Consider the following 27888-nt stretch of genomic DNA (forward strand, 5'->3'; position numbering starts at 1 on the left):
GCTGCCTCGCCCCGGCGACCATCCAGCGGGAGGCGGAGCAAGCCCAAAATGGCGGCTCTCAGGCTGGCGCGCTCCGTGCTGCTCAGGCTTTGAGGTGGTCGCCGGGGGTCGGGGGGGGACGATTTCCCCGCCACGGAGGCCCTGGAGGATGAATCGGGGGCCCTGCTAAGACTAGGCGGCGGAGGTGGAGAGAAGTGGCGGCACGGACTGCGTTGGAGTCCACGGAGCGGGATGTGCGAGAGTTACTCCAGGTCGTTGTTGAGGGTCTCGGTGGCGCAGATCTGCCAGGCGCTGGGCTGGGACTCGGTGCAACTGAGCGCCTGCCACCTTCTCACGGACGTGCTGCAGCGCTACCTGCAGCAGCTGGGACGGGGCTGCCACCGGTACTCGGAGCTGTGTGAGTACCGGGCTGGGGACGGGAGGCTGCCTGGCCGGTCACGAGTGACACCTCCGCGCTCCCCTGTGCTCTCCCGGCGTCCGGGAGGTGTTGGTCCTTCGCCCTCACCCCGCGATCGGGTGTCTTCTCCGCCCCTGATGCTCCTCCGCTCCCACTGCCCCTGGAAACTCGAGTCATCCCTCTGCTGCCTCTTCGCCAGCCGCTAACTTATCCCGCGTGCAGCAGGAGCCGGGTCCCCGCTCCCAGCTCCACACCCTCTGCTCTCCTCTCTGATCTGAACATCGGCCTTAATCATTGTCTCCTTTGGCAGCGTGCAGAACCCCCTGCAGAACGCCTTACAGCCTCTGTTAGTTTGGTCCTTTCCCTCCCCTTGCCCGCAAACTACTACAACTAGTTGTCACAGGCGCTCCGTCTACCGGCCGTTTCTTACAAGCCTGGCCGTTCTTCAGCTCCTGACAACACAGACTCGTTGACAGCTCTGCTGCGTTAGGGACACTGCCTCTTCTTTCTGTTTCTGTTCGTTTCACGGGCAGCATCTCTGCGAACTTGGTCAGTTTCACTTATGTTCACTTTCACTTACATCTCAATTGATTTCCTCCTTCTCTGTATTTTTATGTCAGTGGTTATCAGAGTGTGCAAGAGAGATCATAGGCAGTTTACAAGGTTACCCAGGTAGTCTGGGCTACAGCAGATGGTTTTTAAGTGAATATCTGGTAGTATCTGTTCTTTAGTGGCTAAGTCGTGTCTGACTCTTTTGCGACTCCATGGGCTGCATCCCACCAAACTCCCCTGTCCATGGGGTTTCCCAGGCAAGAAGACTGAAGTGGTTTGCCATTTCCTTCTCCAGGGGATCTTTCCCGGCCCAGTTACAGTCTGGCAGTCTCCTGCCTTAGCTGGCAGATTCTTTACCACGGGGCCACCAGGGAAGCCCCAGGAGTATCTATAGCTGGTGGCATTTACAAAGTTGGAATATTTAATAGGTGCAACACATCATCTCATTGATGGGAAGTCTGTGTGTGGAGAGGGAACTGACCCTCATTGAAGTTTCAGGGCATTATTTTTCAAGTGGTAAGCTGGAGAACTGGGTGAAGTGTTTCATGGAACATTTTGTTTTGTTAAGGTGATTACTCCACTGAAAAATTGACACCCATGGATACACTTTACTTCTTAGGTCCCAATTTCCATTCCAACTTCCATGCTGCTGCTGCTGTTGCTAAGTCGCTTCAGTCGTGTCGGACTCTGTGCCACCCCAGAGACGGCAGCCCACCAGGCTCCCCCGTCCCATGGTGCTATCAGAATAACCTGTCAGTCACGCCATAACACAAATCTGACTGTGTCATTCTTAAAAATATTCCACTTAGTTACAAGCTGGGAATCCGAGCTCTCCAGCAGCACGCGCTTTTGTGAGCTCACATTTTCTTACCTTCTGCTGTCCTGTCATCCTCAGTCTGCAGCCATGCTGCTTGCTTTTCCTGAAACACTTTAAGCCCACCCTTCCTGCCCGCGTGCTGTTTGATGGCATGTCCTTCACCCCCTGCCCATGGATAGTATGACTTCTGTTTTGAGATTCACTTAGGAAATCATATCTCTTCTCATAATTCTGTGCATATTTTCTGCCATGTTAACTGAACATCTTGTTTGTTTTTTAAATATATTTATTTGGCTGTGCTGAGTCTTAGTGGTGACACGCGGGGTCTTGGATCCTCATTGAGACTTTTGGGACCTAGTTCCCTAATCAAGGATGGAACCTGGGCCCCCTGCATTAGGACCTCGGAGTCTTAGTCACTGAACCACCAGGGAAGTCCCTGAATACCTTATTTTGTAATCATCTGTGTATGACTCTCACCCTCTCCTCTTCCCTCACCAGGAGACAAATTTATTATATTTGTATTCAGTAACCTAGTATAGTGCCAGGCAGCCAGGAGATACTTGTTGAATAAATAACTGAACTGATAAGCCACCACCATGATAACTATTTAGTCGTTTAACTTTTTGTATTTTAAAAATGTGTATCTTTGGACCGCTTGATTCACAGCCGTGTCAGATCTGCACCTGAAGTTACTGAGTGGCTCGTTCATGGTTGTCTTGCACGCGCACCGCCAGTGCATTGCTCTCTGCTTTTGCTTCATTTTCCTCCCTCCTCCCTTCCTGGCCCTTGAGTGAGTTTACTGTTACAGTATGAGTGCTCCCGGTTATATTTTTTGCTCCCAAATTCCCTAAATGAGGATGGCTCTTCTGTACCTTTAGGTCAAAATATCCCCAGAATACATAGTTACCTTTCCTGACACACAGAAACAGATGGGTGCTGGCACTGCACGCAGCCAGGTGTCCTGGAGTCATGGGCTGAGCCTTGTTTTGCCTGCATGTGAACCTCGTGGATAATTGCCCAGTCTCTGTAATGATTGTCTTACTATTAGTAAGAATAGGATGATCCGGTTCATTACTCCCCATTGTGATCTGGTGACTTTTCAAAAATGCTACTTCCTGGTATACTTAACTGGTTACAGACTTTTCTAGGTTTTTTTTCCTTCACTATTCTTATTTCAGACTGGAATTAGGTCCCTACTATGCAATCTTGTCTTTTGTTTCTGTATTTCTTTTGTCTTTCTGACACAATGTTTATTGAGCACCACTTACATATGTGTTACCTGATGGAGACGTAGGATTACTTAGGCATAATCCCTGCCCATAAGATGTGTACAAGGGTGTCGAAATGTCAGTAAAAACAAAAAGATGGTATTTGTTCCTTTTACAAAAGATGCTCTTTCAGTAAAGCAAGTATCGGAAGTTACTATTAATTCAACAAATAGTGCATTTAAAAATTTCCCAAAGGTAATGATTTACCAAAGCACTCAGGAGCAGAAGTTTCCCTATGCACTCTATTATATATAAACAGTGTGTCAGTTCAGTTCAGTTCAGTTGCTCAGTCGTGTCTGACTCTTTCCCACCCCATGAATCGCAGCACACCAGGCCTCCCTGTCCATCACCAACTCCCAGAGTTCACTCACACTCAAGTCCATCAAGTCCGTGATGCCATCCAGCCGTCTCATCCTCTGTCGTCCCCTTCTCCTCCTGCCCCCAATCCCTCCCAGCATCAGAGTCTTTTCCAATGAGTCAACTCTTCTCATGAGGTGGCCAAAGTACTGGAGTTTCAGCTTTAGCATCATTCCTTCCAAAGAAATCCCAGGGCTGATCTCCTTCAGAATGGACTGGTTGGATCTCCTTGCAGTCCAAGGGACTCTCAAGAGTCTTCTCCAACACCACAGTTCAAAAGCATCAATTCTTCGGCGCTCAGCCTTCTTCACAGTCCAACTCTCACATCCATACATGACCACAGGAAAAACCATAGCCTTGACTAGACGAACCTTTGTTGGCAAAGTAATGTCTCTGCTTTTGAATATGCTGTCTAGGTTGGTCATAACTTTCCTTCCAAGGACTAAGCGTCTTTTAATTTCATTTCTGCAATCACCATCTGCAGTGATTTTGGAGCCCACAAAAATAAAGTCTGACACTGTTTCCACTGAAAGTAGTGCACGGTATCAGCAGTAACTGCAGAAGAAATACAGAGACGGAGAGACACGTGTGCACTCTGGGTTCCAGGGCCGGCTTCACAGGGAAGACGAGATTTAAGTTGAAGCGTGACACACAGTGGTGCCAGGTGGGGAGCATGCCAAGTAGAAGAAAAGCATAACCTGAGATAACAAAGTGGGGTTCAGTGAGGCGGCCAGCTTGGAATATGTAACCAGTTCATTTGGAAGGTGCTAGAGAGAAGTGTTCGGAGAAGGCAATGGCAACCCACTCCAGTACTCTTGCCTGGAAAATCCCATGGACGGAGGAGCCTGGTAGGCTGCAGTCCATGGGGTCTCTAGGAGTTGGACATGACTGAGCGCCTTCACTTTGACTTTTCACTTTCATGCATTGGAGAAGGAAATGGCAACCCACTCCAGTGTTCTTGCCTGGAGAATCCCAGGGACGGGGGAACCTGGTGGGCTGCCGTCTCTGGGGTCGCACAGAGTCGGATGCGACTGAAACGGCTTAGCAGCAGCAGCAGCAGAGAGAAGTGTTAAATGGAGAAAAATCAGGTGAGGGAGGGACTTCACAGATAGAGGCAGGAAACACTGCATACCTCTGTGCAGTGGGGAGGGTGCTGAAAGTGATACTTGAAGACAGTTGCGCTGTCGGTGAAATGCACTAGAGATGCTCTGGGGAGGGCTTGAAGCTGTGATGAGACGGGAAAGTGGGACGGAGTGAAAGGAGAAGTGCCGAAAGCCAGGGCCCACAAGGATGGTGCAGGGGGAAGGACTGGAAGGTCTTGGGCTGAAACTGCACAAATGTGGAGGAATTCAAGAGGATCACATTTTTTTAGAGTGAGAAAAGAATAGTGCTTTTAATAAGGATCAAAGAGTTGAAAATGCCTGCCTGTCATTAAGGGGAAGAACAAGTATTCATTTTATGTATTCTCTCTTTTTTATACATCATAAAAGTAACCTGTACTTGTACAGAAATTCAGACTACCACATTCTTGAAGTTAGATACGAGTCTCATGCTTCAGTTCTTCCCTTCCCCGTCTGCTGCTTTCAGCCCTGTAACCTGTTAAAGTTGAATGTGTATCTTTCCAGAAGTTTTCTGAGTGGGTGTTAGCAAACATGTCTAGTTTTTGCAAACTGTGTATTATTCTTTTCCATTTTACATCATGATTTAATTTCAGGTAAACTGAATTTGATATGATTATAGGAGATTACAGTAAAAAAAAAAAAAGAAGACTATCAGAAATCTGGAACTGGAATTTTCATAGAAGTTTTAAAAGATGTAGAGACCTTAAGTTCTGCTAAGAGCAGGCAGAGAAGGAACCTCCTTTTCTAAAGAGAATCTCACTATATCTAATGCTTTATCGGTTTATCTCTACCCATTTTATATAGTATCTTCTAAATACATTTAAAATGTATATTTAAATTGCCTGTATGGTCTAAGTCGTGTCAACACATTTTCTTAGATTTAAAAAAAATTTGATTTAGTGGTATAATCATTCAGCAGATGTTTATGGAATGCCAGCTGTATGCCAACCACTGTTGTAGTTTCCAGCATTGTATCACTAACAGAGAGAAAATGGAATGGACGTTTACCCAGCTCAGCATTCTACATATTTGATAAAAAATTATAACAAACATTTACTTTGTGTCAGCCAGTGTTCCAGGTGCCCTTGACCATCTTGCGTTACTTTTGACGTTAGTTCTGTACTGGCTGGTTGTTAGTGTGAATTGTCTGTGGTGTTCTGGCTGGTCATCAGACTGTATTTAAATTAACTTTCTAATATTTAAACAATATGATGTTCTGTTGAAACTCTATTCAATTCTTTCCAATAACTGAGTCCTAAGTATATAGTATATTTGTTTCTGAGCTGCATATTTACCTAATACTTTTTATCTTAATGCCTTAAAAGATATTCATGGAATTTTCTTAAAATAATTTGCTCTGCTTTTGACTTTGTTTCAGATGGCCGGACAGACCCAATTTTGGATGATGTTGGTGAAGCTTTCCAACTCATGGGGGTTAGTCTTCATGAACTAGAAGACTACATCCACAATATTGAACCCGTCACTTTCCCACACCAGATCCCTTCATTTCCTGTTAGCAAGAACAACGTCCTTCAGTTTCCTCAACCCGGAAGTAAAGATGCAGAGGAGAGAAAAGAGTACATCCCCGATTACATGCCACCCATTGTGTCTTCTCAAGAAGGTTTGTGGGGGGTTTTGTTTCTTGCTCATGTATTTGTAACTATTTTAATGGGTTTTTAATCTGCTTAGGTTTTCTAACTGAATTATATAAAATGTTATGCTAACATATAAATTCTGGAAATGCAATAAAAATATTTTAATATTACTTACAGATTGTTCTAACCTTTAAGGCAACAAACTTGTAGTCGGCCTCAGCAGGCAGAGGCCTGGAATCATCAAGGCATCAGTTTCCTTTGTAAACTTTAAGTAGGGGAGAACCAAACGTGACCTCAGAGAGAAGCCTGTCAGGAGACATAGTAAATGAGAATGGGATATTCGGTAAATGAGAAAAGCTTTGAAGCATAAAATTGGGGTGGTTCTCCCCACTTACTGTAGACGTGAGTTGGATGATACTGGAAACAGTGGGTGAACATTCACTAATATTATGTAGATTTATCTGTATCTTTATGATGAGTAGAAATATTTATGTTTGGTCATACAGAATTTTTATTGCAAAATAATACCTACTCAGGCATAGTCAATCCTTGAAGAGTTCCTTTTTTCCTGCATGATTTTACATGTTGATCTTCTAGGTTCACTAAGATTCTAAAGTGATACATATGTAATTTGTGGTCTGTAATGCAGGTACAGAACATTTTTTCTTGTTAAAAAGCAGAAAAGTTGCAATTTCTTTCTTTTTTAAAATTCTAAGACCATAGTTGTGCTTCAGGATAATGTAAATGATGGCAGAAATAGCTTTATAACTTTTTTATTAATGTGCAGTTCGGTGGCTTTAAGTGCATCGGCACCGTTAGGCCACCAGCACCGCTGTTCATCTCCAGGACACTTTGGTCTCTAACTCTGTAACCATTGGACAATAACTCCTCATTGCCCCCTCGCCTCAGCCCCTGGCAGCCGTCGTTCTATTTTCTGTCTACAAATTTGACTGCTCTAGGTATTTCATGTAAGTGGAATTTTACATATCTGTTTATCTGGCTTGCTTCACTTGGCATAATGTCTTCAAGATTCATCCATATTGTAGCAAGTGTCAAAATTTCCCTCCTTTTAAAGGCTGAACTATACTTCATTGTGCATATGAAGCCACATTTGTTTTCCATCCATTTTTTGATGGCTGCTTAGGTTGTTTCTACCTTTTGGCTGTTGTGAATAATACTGCTATGAACATTGCAAATACTTGATGCCCTGCTTTTCAGTTCTTTGGGGTCTATACTCAGAAGAGAAATTGCTGGATCATATGGTAATTCTATATTGTTTGAGGAACAGTTTAGACATGGAAAACTATCATAGCTTTCTGGTTTGAGTCCCTTGGAAAAAAACTCTACTTGACAGCTTAGTACTTTTCTACTTAAAGTTCTTAGAGATTCAGTCCTGACTGAAGGCAGCAGTCAGTTTCACCAGTAAATGTGATACAAAGCATGCCTTCAGTAGGTGTTCTTGAACCAAGTTCAATTAAGCGTTGTTTGTAGGGTCTTGCCTATAGAAGTTCCTTGTTTGTCCTCCTTTCCTGACTAATGGTACAGTAACAGCACGGCTTGGAAATCTTCATACTTGGAAATCAGTCATTCCCAGTGTTCCTCAGTAGCTGCTAAGAATCTGTCTCCTCCCCACCTTTGAATTTATTTGTATTTGTAACCTTTATTACCTTGGAGGCTGTCTTACTCTTTGTAACCCCCTGTGTAAAGGCGTTCTGTTTAAACCCCTCATTCCGTAATGTCTGTGTCCTTGATCTTAGAAACTTATATTTGTTACAGCTTCTCTAAGCACATATTTACTTTAATAACAAATGAATTTCAGTGTTAACATCATCAAAGGAGGGTTTCTTGGGCTGAGGCCTGGTACTAACTGTTTTGAAAAGAACCCCTCTTCATGAAAGTAGCATTAAGTTAGTCTGTGATGTGTCCTCTTGTACTTTAAGAATAGCCTTTGTATGGCTCTGAAATTTTTTTTAGATGAAATGCCATTTAGAAGTATACCAGTATGCTTAAAATGCTACTTAGAATACACAAAATTTGAAATTGTGCTAAGAAAACGTGAATGGTCATCAAATGCTGGGAGAAAACGGAAGGCATTACATAGGAGGAAACTGAAGGGAAGACACTGTTGTGAGTCAGTGGCATGTTAGTGATTCTCAGAGTGATTCGTGTATCATCAGCGAGTTAGACACTGGTCAAGTGTAACAGCAAGACTGTGTATGTTATCATTTGGTATGTGTTTGAGCTGGAACTACTGTCTTCTCCATATAAAGAGTTATATAGTCCATTTTCTCTGTGTACTTTGGAGCTTTCTAAATCTGTTTTGTAGTTTTCATATCATTTTGCCTCCCGTTCAACCTCCTGTTTAGTAGTTAGATTGTTTAAATTGTTTTCTTTTTTTTTTTTTTAAATTTGAATTCAGGTTCAATTAATCTCACTTCCTGGTTCACACACAGATTCCTCTCTGGTCATTGCATGGCCTGCATTTATTAATTTGGAGAGTTAATTATTTTTAATATTGTAATAAACCCTAATGAGCTCACTACTCAGAACCAAAGCTAGGACTTTGATTATAGTCTGTGCTTACCTTCTTGTTTCGTTTTTACGGCACTCAAATTATATACAATGAAATTCTCTCAAAGTGATATGGTTATCATGTTTAAATACTGCCAAGGAAACGTAGTTAAGATAGCAGATTCGTACTGGGTAGTGAAGGAGAGTGAAAAATGATTCAGTGGTTTTAGCTACTGACTGCTCTCTGAAATTACAATAGTAAATTTTTGAGTTTGTCTTCTGGATTATTTGAAGCAAAAGAAGAATCCTATGTTATTTGAAGTTTCTGCAATAGAAATTATAAACATTCTAGAAGGAAAATAATGTAAGCCTTGACCACTTCTTTTTCCAGCTAACACTTGTGGATTTTCTAAGGAGCAGAAATATTGCTGATTCATATAATGTGCATATTGTTCATAAGGATATAGTAATGATAGGCAGTACAATAAGGTGCTTATTTAAAACCTTTTATTCAGGGAAAAGAACATAAAATACAGTCTTGGTTACCCAGTTTTTAATACAGCCACACAAGTCAATTAGTAAGTCATTTACAACCTGAAGTCCTTTTTTTCCACTGCACAGCACATTAGAAGGTATCTAGTATTCTGGTTAGTGGTGCACAGTGTGGTACAGATGTGAACAACTTTGATAATAACATCTGTTCACCAGGTTTTTTGTTTTATTTTCCTAAGAGCCACAGGCATGGTCAGACTTTGGTCATAGAGTCTTACTAGCAAAGTTCTGTCATGGGGCTACCCTCTTATCAATCTTTCAACCTGCTTCATGTCAAAAAAAGAGAGTGGGGACTCCCTCTGGTGATCCAGTGGTTAAGACTTTGCCTTCCAATGCAGAGGGTGTGGGTTTGGTCCCTGGTTGGGGAGCTGTAGAAGAAGCCTGGGCTTCATGGAGCCATTTAGCTATGATGCAGTTTGTTATTCAGTTTGAGTTTGTAGTCTCACAAAGGCACTTTACCTTTCCCAATGTCATTTCCATCATCTGTAAGACAGGTGTATAATATCTGCCACCAGAGTGGTGGTGAGGACTGAGGGAGAGATTCTGTAAGACATTTATATAAAATAGGACAGTGCATAACACATAATAACGCATGTTGGTCCCCTTCCCATCTTGCTGCTTCACTCTTGAGGAATTTCCTTTTCCCTTGAAGGACAATATACATTCGAGGAAGTGACTCAACAATAAGAATAAATCTAAAACAGTGTTAATCACATGCTTAGAGGCTAAGGAGACACAGACTTAATAGCTGGGTTGGGGTGTGTGCTTGATGGAGGAGCTCTCTGACTGTCAGCCGTGTGAAGATGGGGTGGGAGAAGATGAGAGACGAATTCCTACCTGTTATAACTGATTATGTGTTTACAAGTGAAACCTCTTTGAAAGGATATTATAAATGCACATCCTGCACACACTGTTACAGTTCTGATGGCCAGTACCCAGTGTGTTTTACCCAAGAACACTGCCCACATGCCAGCCCACCGTATGTATTTTCAGATTCACAACAGTAACATATTTTTCTTTCCTGTTTTATTTGCCAAGGAATGCGTGAAAAATAGCATTCCCTTTCAGAGTCATTGTTCGGTTCTCAAAAGTATGGTCAGTAAATCACTGGTCTTCTAGGTGATCTGTTGATTGGTCCATAATATTTGAGAAGGAAAAAAGAAATAGAAACCATTTATTTTGCTTTACTTATTGCAGGAAACTTAACAACCTCAAACTAGGAAACTTGGTCAAGATACTATGATGTTGCTACTTTTAGGGCTTTAAAATTTTTTAAGTTAACTTTCTTTGAATAGATTTAGATTTATAGGAAAATCCTGTACTCAGTTTCATGTAATATTAATATATTACTGTGGGATGTTTGTTATGGTTAATGAACCAATGTTGATACATTATTATTATGCATTATTAATGTCCATTATCTTTACTTTTTACCTAATACCCTTTTTCTGTTCCATCCGTATCGTGTGCCGTGTCTTCTTAGGCTCTTGTTGACTCTGACAGATATCAAACTTTCCATTTCTGATGACCATGACAGTTTTGAGGAGTATTGGTCAGAGGTATATAGGTGCCCCTCTGTTGGAATTTGTCAGGCTTTTCTCATGATTGCATTGGAGTGACAGGTTTTGGGTGAGGAAGACCACAGTTGGGAAGTGCCATTTTCATCGTATTAAAGGTGCATCCTATCAACACGATTGATCACTGTTGATGCTGACCTTGGTCGTGTGGCAGAGGTAGTGTTTCTCGGTTTATCCATTCTGAAGGTACCCTCTTTTCCCTCTTCCCACACTGTCACCTTTGGAAGGAATCCCCTGTGCGTAGACAGCTGTTAAGGAGTAGGGAGTTATACTTTCCCCCTTTAAAGGTGGAGTATTTCCACAAATTAAACTCTTCTGCAGAAATCATTTGAAATTCTTCTGCATTTGTCTCTTCTCTCCCAGGGCTTATTTTATGAAGCACTTTCAAAAATAAACATTTATAGGTTCAAAATAATTTTTAAAAGTAACACAAGCATGTTGGGAAAAAAAAATACTGTCCAAGTATATTCAGTATAAAACGAAAGGTCTTCCTCGTCTTCCTCATACTCTCATTCGCCAAGAGTAATGTGTTTAAGGTGTGAATCCTATGTCTCTTAATAGGAAATGTTTTGACTCAAGGGTGTGTGTCCAGTTCAGTTCCTACCATTTGTCTCTCAAGCTGCTGCTATCTGTCTTCCTCCATCCTTCTCTTGAAGTCGCTCTCATTGAGATCACAAAGTACCACCTGACTGGTTGACTTAAAGGCAGTGTTTATCCTTATTTACTGATGTATTTTTTTTGAGGAGTGGGTATAGCTTAGTGAATTATTACAAAGCAAATACCTTTATAAAGGGCTTCCTTAGTGGCTCAGTGGTAAAGAATCTGCCTGCCAATTCAGGAGATGCAGGTTCGATTGCTGGGTTGGGAAGATCCCCTGGAGAAGGGAGTGGCTACTCACTTTAGTATTCTTGCCTGGAGAATCCCATGGACAGAGGAGCCTGGCGGGCTATAGTCCATGGGGTCGCAAAGAGTCGGCTTAGTCGGCTTAGCAACTAAACAACAAGCAAATACCTTTTAACCACCTCCCATTTCAGTACCCAGAACTTTACCAACCACTCCAGAGCCCCGCTGTGTGCCCACCCCTATCTTTTCCACTCTTCTCGATTTATTATAGGGAATGCTGCTGCTGCTGCTGCTGCTAAGTCGCTTCAGTTGTGTCCGACTCTGTGCGACCCCAGAGACGACAGCCCACCAGGCTTCCCCGTCCCTGGGGTTCTCCAGGCAAGAACACTGGAGTGGCTTGCCATTTCCTTCTCCAATGCATGAAAGTGAAAAGTGAAAGTGAAGTCGCTCAGTCATGTCCGACTCTAGCGACCCCATGGACTGCAGCCCACCAGGCTCCTCCGTCCATGGGATTTTCCAGGCAAGAGTACTGGAGTGGGGTGCCATTGAATACTGCTTTGTTTTTCTTAATAGTTTTATCAGTCAAACGTGTATCCCTAGATGCTTTAATTTCCTTTCACATCTACCACGGTTTTTTTTTTTTACTTCTCGTATCTTTTAAGTTTCTTTTAATCTCCAGGCCCACTTCTAATTCCCTGCCCCCACCTACTCCCTTTTCCCCCTTACAATGCATTGTATTTGTTGAGAAGCCTGGAGTGTTGGACTTTAGGATTTCCCACGGTCTGGATTTGCTATGTACTGTGTACTATCAGTGGTGCAGTTCACTGTGTTCTTTGAAATTGGCAGCAAGGATCTATAAGGACTGATAAAACTTTGTTTCCCTGCCTCTGGCAAGACAGGTGTGGTTTTGTACCTATAGTGTAAGTTTTTGAGTTAGAGTTTTAAAATATATGGGTGTCTCCAGCTTTGCATTCAGCCCTTAAGTAGAGGTGCATATATTTCAGAGTGGAGAGTAGAGGTTCCAGCACACACAGCTGTGATGGACTCCACTTTACACGACCAGGCCAGGATTCTAACGGAGAAGGCAATGGCACCCCACTCCAGTACTCTTGCCTGGAAAATGCCATGGATGGAGGAGCCTGGTGGGCTGCAGTCCATGGGGTCGCTAGGAGTCGGACACGACTGAGCGACTTCACTTTCACTTTTCACTTTCACGCAATGGAGAAGGAAATGCAACCCACTCCAGTGTTCTTGCCTGGAGAATCCCAGGGACGGGGGAGCCTGGTGGGCTGCCATCTATGGGGTCGCACAGAGTCGGACACGACTGAAGCGACTTAGCAGCAGCAGCAGGCCAGGATTCTCTTCCTGGTTGAAATGTTTTTCCTTTAAGCTTTCGGGATTTATGAAAATAAGAGCACGCTTGCAATATTAAAGTAGTTTCTGTGCTTCTCAATAAGCAAAGTATCTAATGCCTTAGGAAAGTATCTAAGTATTAATTAGATTCTTAATTAGAAAGTATCTAATTAAGAATCTAATTAAGCATTTGGTATTTTACATACCTTAACTACCACATTTGTCTGTTTCTCCCTTCCATGATAGAAAAATATTTTGTTGATTTTAATAAAATTTTAGAAATTTCAGAAGTTTCTAATATCCACAGTTAGATTTCTTGGAAAATTTCCCATACGTAGCAGAGGGAAAGCTTGAGAGGTGAATAGGGCAATAGACGTTACATGGCTGACTTGGACTAAGACCCCAGTGTGAGTGCTTTTGTTGTAAATTAGGATTTATTCTCTCTTGCTTTGTTGAATTTGAATCTTATCTGGAACAGTGCAGTAATTGCATTTTATTTAACTAATTAGCTGCTATGGCTGCATGGAGCTTTTCTGTTTCGGATAGAATAATACCAAGTTATTTGCTTCACATACAATGGTGGTATATCGATCTTGTACCATTGGTGCTAAAGAAAATTCAGAATCGTATTTTCATTTATTTATCAAATAGCTATGAAGAGCCTACTGTCTGCCAGGCACACTGGTTATTTCAGGAGATACAGGGGTGTGTCTCCAGAAAGGGCCAGCTTTGCCTTCCTAGAGTTTCTAATCTAAGAGGGTGTGGGAGAAAGACTAGAGTAATATTTATGTATGATTTAAATTATGATTTCAAATTATGCTGTTAAGGAATGAAGGACTTGATGACTGTGTTTTAAGTGGCCAGGATACGGTGATGGTGAGGGTAGAGGGTGGCTTTGAGAGAGAAGAGTCTGGGTGGAACTTGGTCATCCAAGGGGGAAGTGATGGGGCCTGGATTCTGACTCGTGACTCCATCAGAGGAAGGACCATTTTATTTCTGGTGGAGACTTTAAATTCTGCAGTCTAAATAAGAATATTGATTTCTTTTTTCTTGTGAAAGGGCTTACAGTTCAGTAGGTGGCACTCTTTCCTTTTCTGTAAGTGTTTGATATCCAATTAAATGCCCCCCAAAGTTTTTAAAGTCTTAAGAAAAAGCATATAACTTAAACCGTAGGTGGCTTGTTTTAGAAAGAAAGAAAATAGCATTGTTAATAATTTATTGTCTCTGGAACTTTGTTAGAGCAGTTATACATGAATATATTTACTATTTGTTTTCTTTAAGGAAACTTTTGTATTTGGCCAAGATTCCTTTTTATCATTTAGCAATATCATTATCCTTCCTGAAACTCCAGCTTTTCTTTTCAAAAAGTTTAAATTATCTGTATCTACCTTTCCCTCTGTTTTGATTTTTAAACATCTTCAAAGTCCCATTAGTAGATACTTTTAGTGTGGGCATATTTTCCCCATTTTCACTTTCCCCTTATGTGTCCACCCATTTTCCATTTATGAAGAGAAGTTTTGGTTAATTGACATAGTTAATACAATTTGTATCCTGTGGTTTGAAAATTGTATAAATCTTAATTATGTTGAATTGGTTCACAGTGCTTTTCAGGTTTACTGTATCCTTCTACTTCTCTATATATTCATTCTGTTAATTTTTGAAAGTTTGATATTAAAACTCCAACTAAAAATCTTAATTTATCTATTTAAAAATAATTGTTAATTTAGAGTGGAACTATATGTAACCTTGTTCTGTATTTTCCAAGTCTCCTGTAAATGTGTTATCATACTTTCATAATTTAAAAAAATAAAAATTAAAGCTCTCTAATAGAGGCCTGAAAAAAACTTCTTAATTCAACATTATTTATATTCTGCTTTTAAACTTAACATTCTGTCATCTTTTTTCCTAGTTCCTATTTTTATATTTACTTTTTTTTTTTAAAGAATGTACCATAATTTACTCAACCAATCTCTTTAATTTTAGAGACTTTTACTGTTTTTAAGTATTATAATTTTGTCTCAAGTGTCTTTGTACATATTTTTCTTTTATATTATTTTTTATGATAAATTCACAAGGGAGGAGTTCTTAAATCGAAGGTATACACACATGTATGGCTTTTGGTATTGCACACTGCTTTCCAAAAGAAGTTACCATTTTATGATACTTTTATGATCATCATTTTATGATGATTTTTGTGGTTTGACCATACCAGTATGCTAGACGTCTCACTGGAATTGAATTTCAAAGTCTATTTTTAAAAATCTAGATTAAAATACATTTGTATTAATGTATTTAAAATGGCAGGGGACACTTCTGTTTTTAGGTAAAAATTGGGAACTAAAAAAAATAGTCTCGACTGGAGCGTGGTTATGTAACATGTTAACAACTGTTCCTGTGATGTGGCCCTCAAACTGTGTGTGTGTTTACCTGTGCCATTTAACATAGCTTAATTACAGCATGAAATTTTATATACTGTGCTTTCTCATTTAATAATTGACCTACTATGTGCTAGCCATCAAATAGTTTTTATTTGGAGACAGTGGCAGATGTGGGCGTGAACAGGAAATGTATACGGTAGATTCAGAGGACTTGGTGTGGGTTTGTCATTCTGTCGTTGTGTTAGAAGTGTGGAGATGCTGCGGGTTTGTTAGAGATTTTGATTTGTGGTGCTTACTTGGTGAATATCTTTGAGTATCTGCCCCATAGCAGTTAGCTGTTCAGCTGTAGAGTGATGGTTGAGAGGTCTCGTCTGAGATGAAAGATGAAGAGTATTACTTATTCCATGTTGCTGGATAGTCTTTATAACCATCATTTTATTTTATTTATAAATTTTTTTGGCTGCACCACAGGTTTGTGGGATTTTTAGTTCCCCAACCAGAGATCGAACCCAGGCCCTACTCAGTAAGGGCGTGGAGCCCTAACCACGGGACCACCCGGGAGTTCCCTTTAACTGTCATTTTAAGTGACTGTGTGATGTGACACCCCTTAGTCTTGAAGATTTAGGCCTCTTCTAAGTTTTAACTTACATGAATATCACTGTAATACATGCGTTTATTCATACAGTTTTCGCAGTATTTCAGATTATTTCTGATTGACTTTTGAAAATTTGATTACTGAGTTAAGACTATGAAGTTAAAAAATTTTGATGAAATTCCTCTAAAAATATTTTATTAATTTACAGTACTACTAGTAATATGAAATATCCATTTTATTCCATCTTTCATTTAAAACAGTGTTTCTAACTTAATAGGTGATATTATGTACACTTAAAATTTTAAATTATTCTGGTATTAACATTTAACACAATTTGAGAAAAAGTATTCTTAACCTTTGGGGTATTTTTAGAATTGATTAGCTCCAATTTTTGGTTTTGAGTTTTGAGCAGTTCTTTTTATTTGGAAGGATTGGCACTTCATGGTTTTTATTCTTTCTTAGAGGTTGTCAAAAGCACAAAGAGAAAATTTATTTAGTTTTTTAGTTGAATAAACCTCCTTCTGCCTTGCCATTACCATAGGGGTCCATTGCACCCTTACATAAATTTAAGTTACAATATGGGATCTTATGGATCATGTTTTCTGTATCTTGAAACATCTTGCTATTTAGTCATCATAGGTGTTATTTTATTATGACTCATCATTACTCATCAGTTATTCCAAAATATGCTTAAAAATGGAGGAATATGAAATGCAAATATGCGAGTAAAATGGAAGAATGATGAAATCACCTAGATCAGGATGATCCAATAGTGAAATAAGTTGTCACTTTTCATTTTTCTAATTTTGGGGCCATTTTCTAATTCTGTATTCTGTTTCAAGAATGTAATTAAGAAGACTGGAAGCGTCGTTCTAGCCGACTTTCAGGTTTAATTGAACACAGTTGAAAGTGCAAAATTTTTCATTTTCCATTTGGAAAAGAAGAAACTAACATTTCATAATTATTAGACAAATCAGAAATAAATGCAGAGCTAGCAACATTTTTTGCCTTGTTTTCATTCTCCTTATACTTATATTTCTGCAAATTATGTGTAAAATGGCTTAAAAATATGAAGGTTCCACTGAGCCAAGATGTCAAATGGTAATTGTTATTTTTCCTGCTATCCTGAGGGTGAAAGTAAGAAACATTTGTCGGATTTAATGGTGCTATTACATTTGAACACTTCTCTTTAGTGTACGGCCCTAATTATGTCTTGACAGACACAATTGGGAATAGTTAGAAGGAACCAGTAGTTCTGGGCCAATCAGCAATGGAAAGGAAATCTCAGGAAGTCCCAGGGCCACAGTAGAGGAGAAAACTCACTTTTCATTTCCTCTCCTGTACAGCGTGTTCAGATTAACTTTAAAGGGGCCTGGGCTGTAGGTGGGAAGATTCTGTCTGCAGTCGAGTGTTACCTGTGTGTTGGGGCCCCTCTCAGCAGGCATCGAGTCGTCAGTGCACAGACCTTGCCAGGTCCCCTGAGAACTGCTTCATATCCTATTGCATTCAGTATGAAACAGGGATACACTTAGTTTTGCATTTAAAGGATTTCTGAAAGTTCAACCTCCAGTGAAGGCTGGCAGTGAATTCATTATTATTAAAGCTGCTTTGTTGGGAAGAAAAGGATCGTTTAGAACTGTCCTCTTTGGTGTTACCAAAAATGCTCTGGGAAATTTTTTTTTTTTTTAATGGCAAAGAATTCTGTATCTTTACATGTCTATATGGTACACATCGTTTGTCTTCTTACAAATACTGTGCAATTGTTGCACCCGCCAAAGTGGTGTTTAACCCGCCATGGCCGAGGAACCTATCAGTATACACGTGTTTATAGTTTAACAATGGAGAAGGCAATGGCACCCCACTCCAGTACTCTTGCCTGGAAAATCCCATGGATGGAGGAGCCTGGAAGGCTGCAGTCCATGGGGTCACTGAGGGTCTGACACGACTGAGCGACTTCACTTTCACTTTTCACTTTCATGCGTTGGAGAAGGAAATGGCAACCCACTCTAGTGTTATTGCCTGGAGAATCCCAGGGACGGGGGAAGCTGGTGGGCTGCCGTCTCTGGGGTTGCACAGAGTCAGACACGACTGAAGTGACTTAGCAGCATAGTTTAACAAATGTTCAAGGTTTCCACAGATATTCATGGCAGGGTTTGTTCTTTCTTGAGACCTTTTTTTTCAACCTTGTCTTTCTAAATTTTAGTAGCAAAAAGGTGAAACATGGTGAGTTTATATCAGACTTTGAGGGACAAGGGCCTGAAGGCTGGATTTGATGGAACTTGGCGAGAAACAGCAGCACTTAGATGCCCTGAGTGAGGTGCCACACATTCTTCTCAGGGTCTTCCACATACTGCCTTATTTCATCCTCATCATAGCCCTGCCTGAGGATTAAGAGCTGGTGTTGGTCCTTCTTCTGCAGACGAGCAAACCGAGGTGTGAGGGTGGTAGGGAACTTTTAAGATCACACACTAGCAACTGGGAGATCCAAAGTCTGACTCCAAAGGGCTAGTTTTTTTGTTTGTTTCTTTAAGTTACTTGAGCTCATTTTTTAATGCTTAAATTGTATTACTGTGATGTTCCCATTTATAAGGTTCAAATATCCATAATGAAGCTTTTGGTTACTTTATGCCACTGACTTAACCCTGTTGATTGTGGACTTCTGGGAAGACTTGAGGTTATTGTCTGAGTTGCCTGAAGCATCCTATGTAGGCTAAGTAAAAGAACTTATATGAACATATAATGTAACTCTATTTTTAGTGTGTAGAACAGTTGTTGTGGTTAATAGCATACAATTTCATTTAGTTCATAGTCTTTTGTTATTATGTATTTCCCTAAGTGGGCTCTCCAGGTGGCTCAGTGGTTTAGAATCTACCTGCAGTGCAGGAGATGTAGGAAATGTAAGTCCAATCCCTGGATTGGGAAGATGCCCTGCAGTAGGAATAGCAACCTGCTCCAGTATTCCTGCCTGGAGAATCCCATGGATAGGAGCCTGGTGGGCTACAGTCCACGGGATTGAAGAGAGGCAGACACGACTGAGCACATACGCACGCATTTCCCTAATTAGTGTATGCTAACATTACAGCTATGTTGTGGGCATTCATGATACCTTTGTTATTAAAAAGGAGGGCATTATTTAGACATGATTGGGAACCATCAAGCAACTGCCTTCAGAATCCACATCTCCTGATGAGTCCTGCCTGGGCCAGGGTGAATTGCTCAGCTGACAGTGAAACCGGGTGTTTGCAGGGATGTACATGTAGATTACATCTTTACAGTGTTTTAGTTGAGAAGTACACCTGATGGTTACTACTCCTTTCATTGATTTGCTCTCATGAATGAGAGCATTCATTATATTTGGGAATTGTAGGGCAACTCATGCTATTAATTTAGGGAAGTCACGTTGGAGGCAATATCCATACCAGACATTAATTTAAAGTTAAAAATGGATACTATTTAAAATATTGACCTTGTAATACATATTATGTAATACATAAAACATGACCTTGTAGTACATTCAGCATGTACTTAGTGATTGTGTGTGCCAGTGAACAAAGAAAATACATATGAGCAGAACAGACAGCAGTTTTCGTCCTTGTAGATTTTATACTTTCGGTTCAGTTCAGTCGCTCAGTCGTGTCCGACTGTTTGCTACCCCATGGACTCCAGCACGCCAGGCCTCCCTGTCCATCACCAACTCCCAGAGTTTACTCAGACTCATGTCCATTGAGTCGGTGATGCCATCCAACCATCTCATCCTCTGTCATCCCCTTATCCTCCCTCCTTCAATCTTTCCCAGCATCAGGGTATTTTCAAATGAGTCGGTTCTTCGCATCAGGTTTCAGCTTCAACATCAGTCCTTCCAGTGAACACCAGGACTGATTTCCTTTAGGATTGACTGCTTTGATCTTCTTGCAGTCCAAGGGACCTCTCAAGAGTCTTCTCCAACACCACTGTTCAAAAGCATCAATTATTCCGTGCTCAGCTTTCTTTATAGTCCAACTCTCATATCCATACATGACTACTGGAAAAACCAGAGCCTTAACTAGATGGACCTTAGTTGGCAAAGTAATGTCTCTGCTTTTTAATATGCTGCCTAGGTTGTTCATAACTTTTCTCCTAAGGAGCAAACGTCTTTTAATTTCATGGCTGCAGTCACCATCTACAGTGATTTTGGAGCCTCCCAAAATAAAGTCTGTCACTGTTTCCATTGTTTCCCCATCTATTTGCCATGAAGTGTTGGGACCGCATGCCATGATCTTAGTTTTCTCAGTGTTGAGCTTTAAGCCAACTTTTTCACTCTTCGTCTTTTACTTTCATCAACAGGCTCTTTAGTTCTTTGCTTTCTGCCATGAGGATGGTGTCATCTGCACATCTGAGATTATTGATATTTCTTCCAGCAATCTGGATTCCAGCTTGTGCTTCCTCCAGCCCAGCATTTCTCATGATGTACTCTGCATATGTTAAATAAGCATGGTGACCATATACAGCCTTGAAGAACTCCTTTCCCAATTTGGAACCAGTCTGTTGTTCCATGTCTAGTTCTAACTGTTGCTTCCTGACCTGCATACAGGTTTCTCAGGATGCAGGTCAGGTGGTCTGGTATTCCCATCTCTTGAAGAATTTTCCACAGTTTGTTGTGATCCACACAGTCAGAGTTTTTGGCATAGTCAATAAAGCAGAAATAGATGTTTTTCGGGAACTCTCTTGGATTTTCAATGATCCAGCAGATGTTGGCAATTTGATCCCTGGTTCCTTAGCCTTTTCTAAATCCAGCTTGAACATCTGGAAGTTCATGGTTCATGTACTGTTGAAGCCTGGCTTGGGGAATTTTGAGTTTTACTTTACTAGCATTTGAAATGAGTGCAACTGTGTGGTAGTTGGAGCATTCTTTGGCATTGCCTTTTTTGGGACTGGAATGAAAACTGACCTTTTCCAGTCTTGTGGCCACTGCTGAGTTTTCCAAATTTGTTGGCATATTGAGTACAGCACTTTCACAGCATCATCTTTTAGGATTTGAAATAGCTCAACTGGAATTCCATCACTTCCACTAGCTTTGTTCGTAGTGATGCTTTCTAAGGCCCACTTGACTTCGCATTCTAGGATGTCTGGCTCTAGGTGAGTGATCATACCATCATGATTATCTGGATCATGAAGATCTGTTTTGTATTCTTGCCACCTCTTCTTAATATCTTCTGCTTCTATTAGGTCCATACCATTTCTGTCCTTTATTGAGCCCATCTTTGCATGAAATGTTCCCTTGGTACCTAATTTTCTTGAAGAGATCTCTAGTCTTTCCCATTCTATTGTTTTCATCTATTTCTTTGCACTGATCACTTAGGAAGGCTTTCTTTTCTTGCTGTTCTTTGGAACTCTGCATTCAAATGGGTATATGTTTCCTTTTCTCCTTTGCTTTTTGCTTCTCTTCTATTCACAGCTATTTCTAAGGCCTCCTCAGACAGCTATTTTGCTTTTTTGCATTTCTTTTTCTTGGGGATGGTCTTGATCCCTGTCTCCTGTACAATGTCACGAACCTCTGTCCATAGTTCATCAGGCACTCTGTCTATCAGAGCTAATCCCTTGAATCTATTTCTCACTTCCACTGTAAGGAATTTGATTTTATACTTTAGTGGATAGAATAGAGAGGAAATAAGAAAAACAAATTATATAGTATTCTTGAAAGGGGATAAGTACTATGAGAAAAAAATAGGGCATTATGAGGAGTAATGAATATGCCAGGGCTGGGAAGACAGTTGGAAGTGAAACTATGGTAGCCAGGTAGACATCACTGAGAAAGGGACATTGGAGCAAATATGTTAAAGAAGCGAGGGAGGTAGCTGTGCAGGACATCTGGGGAAAGAGCCTTCAGCAGAGAAATAGTGCAAAGCCCTCCAAGGAGTGCGTGTCTGGTGGGTTTGCCCTGATGGTGAGTATGACTGGTACGGAGTGGTGATGGAGGGGAGGAGGTTGGGTAGGGAACCTTGGAAAGGAGCATCCTGGGAGGCTTCCGGTGGAGTCTCTGAAAGCCAGGGTGCTTCGGATAAATGGGTATTTCTGAGTCTGGGGCAGTAAGTCTACAGAGCAGCCTGGAACATTATATAGTTGGCAACAAGTTCTCAAAGATGGCTAGAATTAGAAGGACTCAGAGGCCAGAGTAGAGACGACCCCACTAACTGGTGTTCTGGTAGATGTTTCAAACCTCTTCCAAAAAAAGAAAGGAAGGAAGGAAGAGGAAAAGAAAAGAATGCATATATATGCGTTCACAGATTTATCATACATTTTCCTAACATAAAAATGTGTAGTACACCATTTGCAAATAATAATAAAAAATAAGACTCTTAGTTGTAAGTTCTATATAATCATCTGGTTTTACAGAATGCTTTTGATTTTTGCTAAACTTTCATATCCATAACCAAGCTACGGGTGCAGCTGCCCAGTGGGTATAGTTCCAACATGCATGGTTGATGTTTTCCCTTATATTAACAAGGAAGACAAAAGTGAAGCAAATAATATGTGTTGAAACTTGGCTCATTTGTTAGTAACAGGAAAGACTCCTTTGCTGTTTTTAATGCTGGTTTTTAAATGCTGGAAGAGTATTTTCCCATTTGTTTGTGCTAATCTGCATTTTCAGCACTTTCTCCATCATCTTCCTTAGTCTAGACAATTAACAAAAATCCTTCTGTGTTTTATGATGTTTACTCATTTCCATGATGGAGACCTGGGTTTGATCCCTGGTTTAGAAAGATCCTTTGGAGAAGGGAACGGCTACCCACTCCAGTATTCTTGCTGGGAGAGTTCCATGGACAGAGGAGCCTGGCAGGCTACAGTCCATGGGGTTGCAAAGAGTCAGACACGACTGAGCAACTTTCACTTTCACACCTGATGTAAATACTCCCACCATGGCTGGTTTCAAGCACTAAAGCGATGTGATGTTGGGAAAGAGAGCTGGTGACTAATGTTATTAATAATGTTTTCATCATGCAGGTGCAGTAGATGTAAATAACTCAAAGAACAATGTGATTCGGAGTGATGAATTTTAAGTCATTCATTACTTTTGTTTTTATATAATTTAATCAGTCACAAGTTTATATGATCTGATTTTAATTTAATTAATTTAATTTTCTCCCTTTTCCCAAGAGGTGTATATCTGGGGAAAAAATGTCACTCAAATTTTTAAAAATAAATTTAAAATAAAGCCAGAATGTTCCCTACTTAAAGGATACTTGTCCCTAATCCTTTGTAAAGTGATAAATCCTTCTGAAAACCAAGTGGCCATCTCACTTTCAGACTGAGGGACATTGATCTATATGTGTGTGTGTGTGTGTGTGTGTGTGTGTGTGTGTGTATATAAAATTAAGGCTCTAAAACCCAAAAGAACTCTTTTGAACTTTTATCTCCCTGGAAGGAAGATAGATCCTGCTTTGTATTTAGCATATTATGATAACGATATTACAGTTCCATCCCAAAAGGACTATGAGAACTAGAAATTCCCCTGTTAGTGTTCTAAAATTTCTTTTGAATTTACTTCTTAATGGAATCAGATCCACTCCTCTTTCTCTTTGAGTAACAATCAGAGCAAGTAGACACTTTGTTTCTAAGGTCGTGTTGTTTGGGTGGTCATGCTGGTGCCTAAAATAAGTAAATGTGGAAGAAAGGAAGGAAGATAAAGGAAAAAAAAACCAAAAAAACAAGGATTAATGAAAATGTAGGCTCTTCAGCAAGCCTCCTAAACTCCCTTCTGAAAAGGTGTCTCTCCTATCATGGGTACGTTGTTTTATCCCATTAGCAGACTTGAGCTGCTTCTCACCACTGCTCTCACAGGCAGTGTATCAGGGAGCAAGTTCTGTGGAATCGGAGGAGAAGCTGGCAGGGTGCCTGCGGGGCAGCGCCGAGTACTCCCAGAGAGTCAGTGCCTTGGTGCCGGCGAGTCTTCGGGACGTCCAAGTGGACACTGGATAGGGTATCATTTGGGGGACCGTCACAGGACTCCACTCAGACTAGTTCTAGAGTTTTAAAAGGCATTTTGATTTTATGTTGCTTGAATTCTTCATCCTATTTGTGAGTTATTTCATGAAAGGGGAATTGTATTTTGATTTGAGGGGAATAATGACTTGTTTTTCTTTCACACGGGTATAAATATCATCCAAGGAAAGCTCTGAGCTTTCTCATAGCTTTTTTACACGACTATTTACTTCAGCACTTTAAGCCATGTTTTGTTAAGGTTAAGAAAGAAAACCTAGGTGAAAATGAGAGAAATTATGAAACTACTATTAGTTTTCTAAATTCATTAGGGGAATACTCTGATTTTCAGCCATACCGCACCCCCGCGGCCTTTTCAGCATTTCTGAAATTTTTTTTTTTTTTTTCCTACCAACCTTAGGGATTTTTCAGAAACTTTATCTACTTGTCAGTTGACTTATTTGAGGGGGAAGGTGGGAGTAGGAAAGAGTGGAATTTGAGGATTTATGGGGTTGACACGTTACAAATAGGTTTAAATGGCCTCAGTAGCATATTAACTGTTGAGCTCTATTTTATTACAAATGGGGATGTGAGATAATATAACTGCCTTATATCCTGTCGCCTCATAGAAGAACTCCTCTTTCAATAGTAACTGACCTGGCTGTTAGAAACAGTCTTTCCCCAGAGAATTTTAATGGTAGAATCGTGAACTCTTATCTTTATCCTAAAGGTGCTGGTTTACAAATCATCAAAGAAATGAGTGATAGTACTAGAGATTTCCAGTAATTCTGTATAATTTGGACTTGGATTCTAGTTCTTTCACTGAATTTACATTCAGTTTTTCTTCCTGGCACTTGGTACCTTAGACCCTCTCACATAACCTAATCATTTATGTCAGATTTTCTGAGGACTTAAACCTGGAAAACAGCTTCTCTGGTTGCTCTGAGCAACCTTTCCTAAGAGGTAAGGGAGGACCCAAGATATGTAGGTAATGCAGACATCAAAAGATGTCAATTAAAGAAAACCAGACATCTCGAGTTCAGAGAAGGCAACGGCACCCCACTCCAGTACTCTTGGCCTGGAAAATCCCATGGCCGGAGGAGCCTGGTAGGCTATAGTCCATGGGCTCACTAGGAGTCGGACACGACTGAATGACTTCACTTTCACTTTTCACTTTCATGCATTGGAGAAGGAAATGGCAACCCACTCTAGTGTTCTTGCCTGGAGAATCCCAGGGACAGGGGAGCCTGGTGGGCTGCCGTCTCTGGGGTCGCACAGAGTCGGACACGACTGAAGTGACTTAGCAGCAGCAGACATCTCGAGTTAATAAGTTTAGTGCTTTTCTGTGTATGGGAAGATGCGAGAGTCTGGGCTCTTTGAAATCATTCGTTTGAAGGTGTGCCTTGACTGTCTAGGGCCAGCATCCTGCTTTCTCCATCCTGAAGGATCACCTCGAGGTGCATGATCAGGCCACCACAGTGGCTGATGGCTTGGCAGCTGCAGCGTCCTTGTTTTGCTGATGTGGCAGGTGACATTTTTTCTCCCACATCAGCTGGGCTACAGTTAATATCATTAACAACATTGATTTATTCTTGGATATATACTTAACTAGTTTTTCACAAGCTCTGGTCGTTCCTGACTATTTAGGATCACTCCAGACTTTCTTTTTCCAGTGTCTTGCAGACTGGAACATGGAACTAGGAGTCCGAAGGTTCTCGCATGGGCTCCTTAATCCCTCACTGTGTTAAGTTGAAAAGTCTTAGCTTATTAACTGAGTTCGGTCTTTTTGTTTCTTTTGACCCTCAGATACATCTTTTGTTAATAGAAGTTACTGTAGGGTTATTGTGAGTTTAATGCAGGTAACATAATGAGAATAGGGCCTAGAACCTAGTCAAGCACCCAGCTCTTTCGTTGTTTTAATATCAACATCATCATCCTCCTCCTCCTCAGATGCGCTGATACATTACAGCATTTCTTCATTTTTGTTTGTCTGTTGGCTTGATTAGATCATCCAAGATACAGCTTTGCTTGTAGGACAGAAAGTGGGAAAGCGTATGCGGAGTTATGGCCCTGGCTCTGCTGCTTGTCTGGAAGCAGTTCTCTTCAGGATGGAGAGAGGTGGAAAGCTGGGTGTCTTCAGATAGAAAGAGGTGAGCCCTGAGCAGCCTCTTCTCCGCCTCCCCGAACAACGAAAACAGGCTGCAGTTACTGACTTCACAGAGAAGCAGATTTACCCCCTGCCTTCCTTGTGTCTTCTACTGAAAATACTGTCTGACCGACAGTGGCCGAAGCCTTCCAGCCCACTTGTTTCACGAAAGGTGACAGCAGAGCACCAGCCGTCTCGTGGACCTCACACAGTCGCTTGTGGTCTGTTGTAGTAAGACTCTGACCTGCTGGGCCTTCAGGCGCTTGATCATGAGGCGTGGTCTCTCGGTTTCCGACCGAGGCAGCGTCACCTTGTTAATGCACTACTTTTTGTGTGTCTGCTTTGTGAGCGGAGCCGGAAGTCGAGTTTCTGTTGGACAGTTAGGAACCAGCCAGCTTGTTCTGAGCATCCGCTGTGTGTTCACGGCGCTCATCCCCTCAAATACAACATCTATTTAATCCTCAGAGCCTCACTCTAAGGTAGGTCTTCAGTCCTCATTTTAGATGGAAAACTGAGGCCCAGAGAAGTTAGATCCTTTCTCAAGTGGCAGAGCCAAGTTTGAAAGCTGGGCTTATGGGACTCAGGATGTGTCTGTTTTTAACCGTTTCTTAATCTCATATCAAACAAGTGTACATGATTAGTCAGGGATGCAGAGGGATTCTGAAAGTCTGAAATTTGCCGTGCTTTCATTCCTGTTTAAAGTCAGTGATCTGATGCCTCCCCCGACCCAGTGCCTCAAGCTCTGGTAGGAAGGAGAGCCAGCTTGAAGGCCCAGACTCACAAGAAACTCTGCCTCTCCCTTCTCATGACTTCCTGGTGTTGGGGTCCTGGTTGCCTAAGGCTTGGGCTTTGACCTTCTGACCCCGTAGTTTAGACTTGACCAGGTTCTTTTTGTGTACAGGTATGACATAGGCAAGACTTCTTTCCTCTCATGGGACCTCAGGATACCAAGCACAAAAAAAAAAAAAAAAAAAAAAAAAGTCAGTGATCTGAGGCTTGTCGGTGGGGATGACACCAGAGCCTTGCTACGTGTGTATGTGTGAGTGTGTGTGACCGTGTGTATATACGCGACTGTGTGTGTGTGTCCCACTCGCATCCTCACTTTCTTCAGTCTTCATTCACATGTCACCTCCGCAAGACTTTCTGGAACACCACGTTGAAAGTCACAGCCCTTTTCCATCCACACACGTCCTGTCTTCAGGTCCTGCCGTGTGGTTTCTGAGTTCCGAGAGGGCAGCTGCGATTACGGGCTTTTCCTGCAGGCCCTCCCAGATTGGGCTGTGAGAATAACAGGACCCATATTCCGACTTCCCCACTTCCTGATCCCACGTCCGTGGTGAGACTGCCTGCTGTTCACCTAATTCATTCACTCATTCATTCCTCCTGCCGTGCCTTTGCCCTTGAGAGAGACAGGAACTTGTTAAGGCCATCCTCAGTTGAGAATGAGGTAAGGAGACAGAAGGAAATTCATTTGCCACTTGTGTTTCATTCCATTTTTAAAATTTTTCTTGGTTGAAAGTAGAGTAGCATTTCAGATGCTTTATAGTACTTGACAGTAGACTTTTTTGCTTTCCCGTGTGCAATTCAGGACCAGCCTGTAAACTTCTACATGAAACACTGCTGGGATTTGTGTTGGGACTGCATCAGGTCTATAGACCAGTTTGGAGAGAATCAAAACCTTAACCCTGTTGAGCTTTCTGATCAATGGACATGGGTCCTTTGATTTAGACCTTCTTTAGTTTTTCTCAGTGGTGTTTTGTAGTTTTCAGTGTACAGCTCTTATACATATTTTGTAAACTTGTGTTTATAAAAGTGAATAAGTATTTCACATATTTGATGCTGTTTTACACGGCATTAAGAAAAAAAAAAG

General features: G+C 41.2%; 1 protein-coding gene across 3 annotated transcripts in view; it reads left to right on the forward strand.

The window, feature by feature from the left end:
- The first annotated feature begins 24 nt into the window (after positions 1-24).
- TAF3 (TATA-box binding protein associated factor 3) overlaps positions 25-27888 on the forward strand; it is a 122718-nt gene continuing 94854 nt past the window's right edge. For all 3 annotated transcript variants that reach the window (XM_086334824.1, XM_086334818.1, XM_086334819.1), the window contains exons 1-2: positions 25-397; positions 5891-6133. Coding sequence is in view for 2 of the 3 variants with exons in the window: in XM_086334818.1 (XP_086190944.1) it covers positions 232-397; positions 5891-6133 (409 nt within the window). In the remaining variant the exon portion in view is untranslated. The remainder of the gene's footprint in view (positions 398-5890; positions 6134-27888) is intronic.

Source organism: Bos grunniens, chromosome 13, assembly GCF_055505025.1.
Source record: "Bos grunniens cultivar Pamir isolate PY7600 chromosome 13, Bosgru_T2T1.0, whole genome shotgun sequence".
NCBI classification, from domain to species: Eukaryota; Metazoa; Chordata; class Mammalia; order Artiodactyla; family Bovidae; genus Bos; species Bos grunniens.